This window comes from Nycticebus coucang, chromosome 8 (genome assembly GCF_027406575.1).
Source record: "Nycticebus coucang isolate mNycCou1 chromosome 8, mNycCou1.pri, whole genome shotgun sequence".
NCBI classification, from domain to species: domain Eukaryota; kingdom Metazoa; phylum Chordata; class Mammalia; order Primates; family Lorisidae; genus Nycticebus; species Nycticebus coucang.
The window spans coordinates 47145393-47157885 of NC_069787.1; the positions used below are offsets into that span (position 1 = coordinate 47145393).

A 12493-nucleotide genomic window follows, 5' to 3' on the forward strand; every position below is an offset into this window, starting at 1 on the left:
GCCCGCCCCCCTCCCCTGCATTTTCTAGCTGGTGACCATTGACTTTGCTGTTGTATAGAAGGCCAATTAGGGATGGAAGGTATTTTTCCAGAGGAATCACTAAAATAAATATTAGTGTTTATAAAGTGCACTGGTCTTTTAAGAGCAGTTTGACAGGCAACCTCTTCTGGGGTGTGTTGTGCTGTCCAGCTCTGGGATGGCTCTAGGGTTGGTGTTGTGTCTGTGTTACAGTCACTGGCGTGTTCCCATCAAGGTACACGAGAATCGCTGTTGCCTTTTCATTACAAAGGCTACTACAAGGAGCGAGGAAACATCATTTCAACTGTATTTTCTGTATCTTTATCTTATTCAACTTTGGTTTTCGGCTTCCCATACTTCCCCCCCTTCTCCCCATCCATCCACGCCACCATCATAAAAAAAAAAAAAATCATCTCCACAGACTCTTACATTCTGGGGAGAACTCTATTATGTCTGTAAACTGAACCTGGATTGTGTTACTAATTTTGTAAGAGATTCTGTCATACAGGAAATCACAGCCTCTGGGTCAATATGTGCATATGAACCTCTCAGCCAAATAATCTGAATTGTTTTGAAAGGATATTTTTAAGCCAATGAACACTTAGCAAAAATATCTTTACAGATCCTGATAAACCTATTTTTAGTTTCAGTACTTTAAACACTTGCCCAGCCCAAGTGGCTCGAATCAATGTAAAATGTGCTTCTAACAAAAGATGTTGATATTGTGAGTGATTAAATCATTATACATTGCCATTATGGAAATAGCTGATCTAATAACAATAGAAATTTCCCTATAGAAAGTGCCACTCTGATTTTAAACTCTAGAAGATATATGTATTTATTATATTTTACAGAGAAGGAGTCGTGTAAGAATAAAGTACAGTGACATTTGTTCTGGGTTTCTGTTTTCCATAAACGTACTGTATATTCTATTTGATATGTTGCCATTCACTTCTTAAAAGTGATCCACTAAATTTATAATAGACTGTCATTTATTTATGTGTAAAAGAGGAGAATATAATGTGCGTATAGCTACATGCATGACTTAATCTATGGATAGAAATGACAGCCAATGGGTGAGAATAATGAACCGTCTGCCTCTGTGAGAAAGAGCAAGAGGGAAAGCACCCCAGATGGATAACTTGTGAGTAACCAGCAGGAAACGGGGCCAGAAAGCTTTTCTTTTGCTTCTGTTCCTAAACAAGCTTCTCCTGGTGGCATCGCATTCATGTTGGAGTGATTAAGTAAAAACAAGAAGACAGAACATTTACTAGGCAATATGTTGTTTTTATTTTGTATATTTACTACAAAAATTTTTGAAATGCCTTTATCGTCTGCTGAAAAGTAATCATAGAATTTTTATTTTGCAGATGGTGGAAGGAGAGATGTTTAAGGGTAATGGTATGAGTTGGAATGTGATTTTTAAGCTTATGGGGAAAACAATGAGGCATGCACGTCTGTGCCGCGGACCACCCTGTCGGTGGGCTCCAGTCCGAGGGAAAGCAGGGAGAAGGAACGAGGAAAGTTGAGAGGTCGGCGCAGGAATGACAGTCTGGCACACCACGGGTGAAGTATGCAGCTGCAAATTCATTGTGAAACTTATGCAAGTACTTATACACTTCTGCTCACAGGCAGGGGCGTCATGGGTTACACAAGGGTCATTCTGAATTACTGGGAAAGTTACAAAATTTTTTTCCTTACGGTTGCAGTTTTGTGTTTAGGTAAGCTCTGATTGTTTTAGATATTTTTAACAATGTAATTACTCTGTCTCTGTTTGTAATTGATAGCAGTTAAAAGCATACCTAAAATAAACAGTACCACTCATGGTTGTGAAATTGTTTTACTCCTAAATCATTGGTATTTATTGTGATGGTATTTATTACTTAAACGTTTTAGTGCCTGACTTATAGGCGGCACTGAGTCTTGTGCCTTATCTTATCCTGTAGTGCGGTGGGTTCAGCCTTGAGAAAGTATATTGTGATTAGTGTCAGAGCACACAGACCTATGCTAAAGAAAAACAAAGTAATAAATTTTAAAGGCTGCCACGGTCGTTCAAGCTCCTGCGGGTGACTTGGCACGTAGAGCACCGTTTCTGATGCCGTTTGTGCAGGGGTCGCTGGGGGCGAAGCTCCGTGGAGCACAAGCCTCCTTACCAGCGTTCTAAAACGCGGACAGCACCGCCTCACTACGGCTGTGGTGCCGTGGGTGCGGCATTTCCCCCTTTTCTATTATTAAACCGCAGCTCGAAGACCTCCTGGCGAATGGAAGTTATAGACGTAAAAAGACAACGGATGAGACAAGGTAATAGTAGAACAGTGAGAAGTAGTAGACATCCTATTATTATTATAAACACAAAGTATTGGATCCAATCAAGAGGACTGAGTGCCTTAAAGCTATTACTTAGTGATTCAGCTAGTGTTTGAAGGGAAGTTGTTGGCAAATGGGCTCGACTCATAGCTGTGATGTCTTGTCAAAGAAGGCTCAAATCATGTGTTATATCATTATCTTTCCATGCTCCTTGTAAATGAGCTTGCACTTTATTCCAAGGCTCGGATATATTGTAAGGTAATGGTGTAATGCAAATAGCTTGGAAAGCAGAATGGCATCTGGTTTGTAATTTTTGTTGTATATTTTTAATATCCTGTCCTAATGCTAAAACTACTTCTTCCAATACATTCAATTTTGCTTCAAGTTTACTATCAATATTAGCTTGTGTCATTAACGCTAAAGTTACATTACTGCTAAGAGTATTGACATAGTGTGCTGTATGTACTTGTTGCACTAAAGCTGTGGTAGCTACAGCAAAAGTAGTAATTATAGAAATTAAAGCTGCAATGCCTAAAATTAAACTTGCTACAAACCTTTTTGGTCTAATTAATTCATTAAGCGTTTCCAAAACTTGTAACGCTGTATTATCATACCATGGATCATCTTGTAGATCTACAGGTAACATTACATAAGAAGGTCTTTTTACAATTAACATAACATTTAGTTGTTTATCATGTTGCATATCAAAGGACGCAATACAATTAGTTATTTTACAAGAAATACAGGTTATTTTATAGGAATTTCTATGTTCAGTTATACTTAAATAACTTGAAGATGCCAATAGCAATGCATAGGGATATCCCACACACACTCTAACAAATATAACAGCAGATTCCGTCATGTCTGGTTTTTTTTCTAAAATTATATTTGAGGCTGCAACTAGTCTAAATAAATCATAATGAACTTGAGTTGTGTTCTGGCTTTGTGCAACCCATATGGGTTCCACTAAACCAGGTGAATACCAACGTCTAATTTTTTGTGGGGGAAAAGATGACCATCTGTATTTATGAAATTTTACACTATTGTCTTTTAAATATTGATCATATTTTCCTTCTCCTGAAGAAGCAGAATAGTCCCAAATGGTTAGTTTAGAGTTTACTGGGACATGTCGACTGGCTGCTTCAGCAAAACCACATTTCAGCCAGACGGGAGTTTTTGTTAATGATGAGTCCCAAAATTGATTTATATCTCTATATTTTTCTTTACAGTTGGGGATAGGTAATGTAGTTACCTCTTCAAAAGTTTCATTAAAGTTTAAATATCCTAAGGTTTGTAATTGATATTCCCATACATAACGCTTACCAGGGTCATTGGGGTCAGGAGCGTCCGTCAGAAACACTCTGAAACTGGTTTGCAGGCAAAACGGTGGTGCCCTTCCCTTGAGAGTAAGACAAATGGGGAGCGAGTCTGCTCTACCTGTAAAGTTAACAAAGGAGGAGGCGTGGCCCCGCGATTCTGAATCTTGAAAGCCTCCTAAACGGAGGGTGTCATTAGTTAAAATTTTAATCGACTCCTGATCAAACCAGCCAACAGGATGAAGCAAAGGTGGATTGGGAACATACGCCCAGTAGGCGGTGCTTTCTACTTTGGGACTTGAAATGAGAGTTAAAAAAGCTATAAAATACATGCAAGGAGTTAGGGATTTTCCCTGGGAAAGTAGTAGTTGTTTGGCTTGTTGGGTAAGAGTCTTAATTTGCATCCAGGTGATTTTGTTCGCGATTGGCGAGTTTACTTTCACTTTCTCCAAGCGGCGGGTGAGGTTCCGCAGAAGCCGCTGGCGCCTCCTCCTGCGTTGCTTTTTCCGGGGGAGCCGGCTTGACCAGTCGGTCTGGAATCCAGATGGGTGATTCCGCATCCTGTGGAAAAACACAAGCATACCCTCGTCCCGAGGTTATGAGGACATCTGGTCCTTTCCATAATCCAGATAACAAATCTTTCCAAAGAACTTTTGGTAAAGCAGTTTTTGTTTCTGGTTGCCAGTGTACTAATGCTGGTGTATGATTTTCTGTATTAACATTTAGATGATTTAATACAAATAAAGCATGTGACAAAATGTGATGAGGAGAGAAATATGTATGGGCCTTTTGTAGGCGCTCAATTTGTAGTTTTAATATTTGATTGGCTCGCTCTACAATGGCCTGCCCTTGTGGATTGTAAGGGATCCCTGTAGAACGAGCTATTTTCCATTGAGCACAAAAGTTAACAAATGCTTGAGAAGTATAAGCTGGAGCATTATCTGTTTTTAATTGAAGAGGGATTCCTAATTGTTGAAAACAGTTAAACAAGTGTTGAATAACATCCTTGTAAGCCTCGCCAGTTCTTGCAGAGGCACAAATATAATGTGAAAAAGTATCCACAGTTACATGTACATATGCTAATTTTCCAAAGCTTGGCACGTGGGTAACATCCATCTGCCATAAAATATTGGGGCGGAGGCCCCTAGGATTAACTCCAAATTTTAATGAATGATGGGTAAGAGGGCATGCCTTACACCGCAAGACTATTTGTCTTGCCTGTTCTCTAGTGATGTGAAACATTTTTCTTAATGCGTTAGCATTTTGATGATGCAAAGCATGGCTGTCCTCAGCCTGAGTGACTGTGGCCACTACAGTTCTTGTAAGTAAATCTGCAGTGGCATTGCCCCGAGCCAATGGCCCTGGCAATTGCGAGTGCCCTCTTATATGACCAATATAAAATTGATTGTGTCTTTGTTGAATTAAAGTTTGTAGCCTTTTTAACAAAGGTAGTATAGTAGAAGTTCCTGTTAAAAGAGCAGTTTCTAGGGCCGGAAATAAGGAAGCAACATATTTAGAATCTGTATACAAATTAAACTTCTGGTTAAAATGTTCAAAAGCAGTGATTAATGCCCATAGTTCTGCTTGTTGAGCTGAAGTTTGTGCCACTTCCTTTATGAGAGGCGACATGCCTGGACTAAAAACCACAGCTTTGCCTGTTGAAGAGCCATCAGTAAATAATGTGACAGCCTGAGGTAGTGGCTGTCTGGCACACAAAAGAGGAAATATAAGTGAAACTGTTTTTGTAAATTCAATTAAAGGATGTTTTGGATAGTGATATAAAATTTGACCTGTGTAACCTTGCAAGGCTAATATCCAATCTTCATTATTTTGAAGTAATTGTTCTATTTGAGTTTTATTATAAGCAGTTATAATAGCATGAGGTTCTTTACCAAATAACTCTCTAGATCTCTTTCTGCCTTTGTCTATTAATAAGGAAATTAAATATGGATAGTCGGCGACGACTTTTGCTTGCATATGTGGCAAATGGAGCCACTCTAAAACACCTGACTGCCATAAGCAAGCAGTAGGGGTGTAATCAGTGGAAAAAATTAGTAGAGACCATGGTTTCTGATAATTAACTTGTTTAACTCTAGCTTGGCTTAGTGCCTGTTCCACAACCCCCAGTGTCTGTAAAGCTTCTTTAGTCATTATTCTTGGAGACCGTGGATCTGAGTCTCCTTGCAAAATAGCAAACAAAGGACTGAGAGTCCCCGTAGTAATTTTCAAATAAGGCCGAATCCAATTTATGTCTCCTAAGAGTTTTTGATAATCATTAAGTGTTTGTAATTTGTCTCTTCTTATCTGTACTTTCTGTGGAGTGATATAATGCGAATGAATCCACTGACCTAAGTAGCTAAGCGGCTTATCTCTTTGAATTTTTTCTGGGGCAATAATTAGACCAAACTTAGTTAATTGCTCTATGGCCTTTTCCAGCATAAGTTGTACTTGTGCCTGATGTTGATGAGCCAATAAAATATCATCCATATAATGAATAATGTAAGCATCTGGAAATTGTACTCGCAGTGCTGCTAAAGCAGCAGCCACAAATTTTTGACACAATGTAGGACTATTTTTCATACCTTGAGGTAAAGTTTTCCATTGATACCTTTTAAAAGGCTCTCGTAAATTTAGTGAAGGAACACTAAAAGCAAACCGAGGGCAGTCATCAGGATGTAGATTAATGGTGAAAAAACAATCCTGTAAATCAATAATTATAATTGACCATCTCTCAGGTATGGCTACAGGGGAAGGGAGTCCAGGTTGCAAGGCTCCCATATCTTCCATCACTGTATTGACTGCTCTTAAGTCCTGTAAAAGTCTCCATTTTCCAGATTTTTTCTTTATCACAAATACAGGAGTATTCCAAGGGCTAGTGGATTCCTCCAGGTGCCCTTTGTCTACTTGTTCCTGAACTAAAATTTGTAATGCCTGTAACTTTTCTGTTGTTAGGGGCCACTGACTAACCCGTACAGGCGTATCTGTTAACCATTTTATTTTGATTGCATGATTTTCTGCAGTGGCCCCTATGTAAAATGTTGGTCATTTAACTGATCAGCAGTGACTAATTTTAAATCCATAACGTGTAGGAGGTCCCTGCCCCATAGAGTGAATGGTAAAGAGGGCAATACATATGGTTGAATAAAACCTGTTTTTCCTTCAAACTCCCAAGAGAGATAAGCTGTACTTTGCATAACTCCTGTGGCTAAACCAAGCCCGATCAAAGAAGAAGCGGTTTGTTGAACCGGCCAGGATTGAGGCCATACAGAAGCTGCAATACAGGTTTTGTCAGCTCCTGTATCCATTAACCCTTTAAATGCTTTGCCATTTAATTTTATTTCTTGGAATGGCCTGTCATTCAAATCATGCACCAAAGCTACATGATCAGTGGAACCAAACTGACCTTGTCCCCTGGCTGTCTTTAAATGTGGTGCAGGTAAAGGGACATATGGTAATAATAATAATTGCGCAATTCTCTGTCCTTTATGAATTTGAGTTGTTTCCACTAAAGCTCTAACCATTATTTTAATTGTATTTTGAGTATCTGAATCAATTACTCCTGGAATAACTTCAAAATGTTTAGTATAATTTGAACTTCTCCCAATAATAATTCCAACTGTCCCCGGCAAAAGTTGCCCTTTTACTGCAGTGGGGATTAAAGTCTAAACCTGCGCTCCCAGGAGTGCCCCGTGAAAGGTCATGAATAGTAAATTCAGGGGCTTGAGGATTTAAAGTAGATGAGTGCTGCACATCCTGCACCGCAGCATGATCTCCCTTGGGGTCCGGGCTGGGAGAATGCCCCTTTACTAGTTTTTTGATTTCCGTACTTCCTGATCCTCAGGATCAGTGTCACCCTTGTCATTCAAGGGGGTTCCATCCTTATGAAATTTTGATTTACATTCATTTTTCCAATGTCGCCCCTTTTTAAAACGAGGGCATAAGCCGGGTGGTTCCCCCCTCGGCTTATTGGCATGGGACTGTTTACAGTCCTTCTGCATGTGTCCTGGCTTGCCACAATTGTAGCAAGTGTTAGTAGGAGCTCTTGGCCCCTTGCCTCCTTTATTGAAGGTATTTTTAACATAGGCGCTGAATTTCTGTCCTTGCATTGCTGCAGCATAGGCCATACCTTGGACTATCGCTGGTGAGGCATCCATGCATGCTTTAATATAATCTGGTAAAGTACCTGTACTCAATATTTTTTCTTCCTTGGTTAATGCGTGCCCCATGGTACCTGCTGATTGCTCACACTTAACCGGTCAGCCTTTACCGGCGGGACTGCAGCTCCCTGGTGAGAGCCGCCCTCAACCTTGAAAAAGAAAGAGAGAGAAGATTACCTGTCCTTCAGGTCCCTGTTCGAGGCGCCACCTGCCGCGGACCACCCTGTCGGTGGGCTCCAGTCCGAGGGAAAGCAGGGAGAAGGAACGAGGAAAGTTGAGAGGTCGGCGCAGGAATGACAGTCTGGCACACCACGGGTGAAGTATGCAGCTGCAAATTCATTGTGAAACTTATGCAAGTACTTATACACTTCTGCTCACAGGCAGGGGCGTCATGGGTTACACAAGGGTCATTCTGAATTACTGGGAAAGTTACAAAATTTTTTTCCTTACGGTTGCAGTTTTGTGTTTAGGTAAGCTCTGATTGTTTTAGATATTTTTAACAATGTAATTACTCTGTCTCTGTTCGTAATTGATAGCAGTTAAAAGCATACCTAAAATAAACAGTACCACTCATGGTTGTGAAATTGTTTTACTCCTAAATCATTGGTATTTATTGTGATGGTATTTATTACTTAAACGTTTTAGTGCCTGACTTATAGGCGGCACTGAGTCTTGTGCCTTATCTTATCCTGTAGTGCGGTGGGTTCAGCCTTGAGAAAGTATATTGTGATTAGTGTCAGAGCACACAGACCTATGCTAAAGAAAAACAAAGTAATAAATTTTAAAGGCTGCCACGGTCGTTCAAGCTCCTGCGGGTGACTTGGCACGTAGAGCACCGTTTCTGATGCCGTTTGTGCAGGGGTCGCGGGGGCGAAGCTCCGTGGAGCACAAGCCTCCTTACCAGCGTTCTAAAACGCGGACAGCGCCGCCTCACTACGGCTGTGGTGCCGTGGGTGCGGCACGTCTGGAGTGTATTTGGTGTCTCTGTGCCTGTTTTATAGAAGGCACATTACCTTTGTCTTCAAACCACAGCACTGATGTACTGCACATGGAAGGAATGTGTAACGACTTAACACAGAGATACAGTAATAATGCATTCAGTGTAGGAAACAGTACGTAGATCTCTCTGAGGTCTTGAGGATAGAAGAAACTTGCCACAGAGAATGTAAGGAAGGAAGGAATAAAGCGATGCTGGGCTGACTACCTCCTCAGCTGAGAGATGGTTGGTATGCCCTGAAATGTGGATTTTTGAGTGAGCAGACACTATCTCCCTGTCTCTCCATGGCCTTTGGTTTATTGTGGGTGGAGTTGGCACTGAGGCCCTGGGGAGGATGGTGGTGTCTATAATCTTTTACTGATGGTCTGAATTCTATGGTGCTCCTACAAAATGCATGCACACAAACACACATTCATTAAATGGTAACCGTGAGAGCATGCGGTTCATGCAGCTCTCTTTAAATTCATTTAAAAGACCATAATGGAATTTTAAAAAATACTGCAGCAAACCATTACCCTTCAGATCACTCGTTGTGATTTATTTTAACCTAGAAGTGACCTTTTCTCTACAGAAACTCTTGATCATTACAGAAGGGTTTTTGTTTGTTTGATTGTGCAGGCTTGGATTCTAAGGAAGAAGAGCAAGGCAGAATATCTCCGAGTGTCAGAAATGTTTGAGACAAACGTCCTGTTTGATGTTGAACTGTTGGTTCATGTAGTCATGAAAAAAATACTTTCTTCATTTTGATGAATAATTAAAAGGGAAATGTGTTTAATATAAAAGCTTATACCTGGGCAAAAATGATATTTTTTCATGGTCTGTTGTGGTTGAATCAGGAAGCAGGAGGAAAGTCATGTCTACCCTATAGATACTATTGATCATCTCTTACTTATCAAGGGTGATATGGGGAGTGAAATTACTGGGGAATAGTAGAAATTATTTGTATAGATATTTATTGATACACAAATCCATTCATTGTATTTTTAAATGTGTCAAAATAAATCTTGAGTGGCTTGCTGGGTTGGCCTTCTGCGCACTAGAAAATGTCGTATTCTTGTTTACCCTCCTACCCCCAGCAGGTCATGAATTCCCCAGAGAAATGAGATGGAATGAAAAGCCCAGCCCACACAGGTAGAGCTGGACTCCGTTAGTAACTGGTATTTGATCTCTTAGTCAATGCTGTCTCTAGGCTCCCCTTTAACGTTGTTATTTGGGGGCCAGGATGATCCCCTACCTCCCACCGCACAAAAAAGATATCTTCTATGCACTTGAAAAGGACCTGATTTTGGTGGTGGTTTGTAGAACTCAGTTCCAGGGAGACAGTAAAATACCTTTGTGATTTCTTCTTTATGTAATTTACATATTTTAGGCACTTTATGTCAGGTCAATGGCCCATTTTGCTACTCTAGACAATTTGACCAGTGTTAACAAACCTGTCATATCTTAATTTATTCTTTCTAAGAATGGCTCTGGGAAACCCCAGAGGCCCTTATTATCTAGTTTCTAATAGGTTTAAAGAAAAAAAAAACCCTTACCCTTTCTTCAAATTCTGTCCGAAATGCAGTGCTCTACTGGTTGATAATCAATAATGACTCATGTGGGATGTGACTTGCAGTGAAGTTTCATTGTCTCTCCCTAGATAGGATTTCTCTCTAACCAGGTAGCTGAAGAGTAAAAACAGATGCTTTTCATCTGTGCTTCAAGGATAGCAACATGAAAATCGAAATGTACAAAAAAAAGAAAGAAAATCGAAGTGTACTAGAATCAAGGTATTGTTTAATTATTAGAAGCTTATACTGTTTGTTTGTTTGTTTTGCAGTTTTCAGCCAGGGCTGGGTTTGAACCACCACCTCTGGTATATGGGGCCGGCGCCCTACTCCTTGAGCCACAGGCGCCACCCAGCTTATACTGTTTTTGAAATTAAAGAGTGGTAATTGTAACCTCATGAAATATCTAAAAATGCATAGCAAACACTGAATACTAGATGTGGATATATAGCCTAAAGCTAAACTTTTGTGACATATTTTTACGTATGTATGATCGTGTAACCTTCACACCATTGCAGAACTGTCAAATACAACTAAGTAAAATGTGTATGGGTGGGAAAATAAGAATGTATGCTAATCTGGTCTGAGTGCTAACGTGGGCTTGGAAATGGAGCAGTCTACATTTTACTGAATCCCCCAAATTCTTAAGACAGGGACCAGACATGTTATAGATGGAAGCTTATTGGTATGTGGAATCCATGTGGTGTCACACAACACAGTCTCCTCTTCTGTAGACCCCTCTCTCCAGCAGGCAGTGGAAGAATCAAAAACACAAATGCATGGGAGGCTGGCTGTATCGCTGCAGTTTCCTCCACTGTGTCATATCTGTGATCAGGCAGATGATCTTGTGTCTTCAGGGGCATGGATGGAGAGTTGGCTATGTGTAGTCAGAACATGAATAACCCAACATCCAGGAAGATGGTGAAAAGGAAACATTAATTCATTTATCTTTTAAACCACTATTTATTGAACACCTGCATCATACCCTGTACAACAATCCTGATTAACATATAATCAGTATTATATGATTATGAGCCCATTCATCAGAAAAATCTTCTCTATAGACAGTGAGGATGTACAGGGGGGAAAGAGAAAACAAAATTTAGAACATGGGGATAAGTGTGTATAGCTTAATAAAAAATTTTGGTTGTAACAGAACACAATTTGAACTATCTCAAGAAGTCATCATTTCAAAGAGCTTTTGGTTTTGTTGATTTTCTCTAGTTTTATTTTCAGTTTTATTGGTTTCTCCTTTAATTTTCATTACAACCTTTCTTCTGCCTACTTTAGGCATAAATTGTTCTCCCTTCTCTAGTTCCTTAAGCTAGAAGCTCAGGTTATTGATTGTAGATTTTTTTGATCATTTCTAATATATGCATGTAATGCTGTGAATTTTCCTTCAAGCACTGCTAGCCTGCATTCCATATATCTGGCAAGTTTCATTTAGTTCAAAGTACTTTGACATCTCTCTTGACATTTCTTTGTTCCACATGTGATTTAGAAATGTACTGCTTAACTTTAAGATATTCTGCAATTTCTAGTTATGTTTCTGTTATTAGTTACTAGTTTAATTCCATTGTGTTCTGAGAATATACTCTGTAGGATTTGTATGCTTTTTTAGGTACATTTTATAGTCCAGGATATGGTCTATCTTAAAGTTCCATGTGAGCTTGGGAAGAATGTGTATTCTGCTGTTGCTGGAGTAGTCTGTAAATGTCAATTTGATCAAGCTGATTGATAGTACTGTTCAGGTCATATATATCCATACTGATTTTCGCCTGCTTGATCTATGAATTATTGACAGAGGGGTGTTGAACTCTCTATAAAAATGGATTTGTCTGTTTCTCCTTTCAGTTCTGTCAGTTTTGCCTCATGTGTTTTTACAGTCCACTTTTAGGTGCATACACTGTTTTGTCTTGGACAATTGACCCCCTTATCATTATGTAATGCCCTTCTTTATCCTGATGACCTTCTTCGTTTTGAAGTCTGCTATGTTTAAAATTAATGCAGCTATTTCAACTTTCCTTTAATTACTGTTAGCATGATATGTCTTTCTCTATAACCTTTTACTTCCAAACTATTGAAGTCTTTATAGTTAAAGGTAGATATCTTGTAGATAACATATAGTTGGATCTTGTTTGTATTTTTGCT

At 39.6% G+C, this 12493-nt stretch overlaps 1 protein-coding gene across 1 annotated transcript; it reads right to left on the reverse strand.

The window, feature by feature from the left end:
* Positions 1 to 202: 202 nt before the first annotated feature.
* Positions 203 to 8232, reverse strand: LOC128591324 (endogenous retrovirus group K member 19 Env polyprotein-like). The gene is made up of 4 exons (XM_053598818.1): positions 7976 to 8232; positions 3649 to 4202; positions 1474 to 1597; positions 203 to 293 (listed from the first exon to the last, which is right to left on the reverse strand). Exons 2-4 carry the CDS (start codon positions 4199 to 4201, stop codon positions 203 to 205), a joined length of 768 nt encoding a protein of 255 aa, XP_053454793.1. The 5' UTR covers position 4202; positions 7976 to 8232.
* Between the last annotated feature and the right edge of the window lie 4261 nt (positions 8233 to 12493).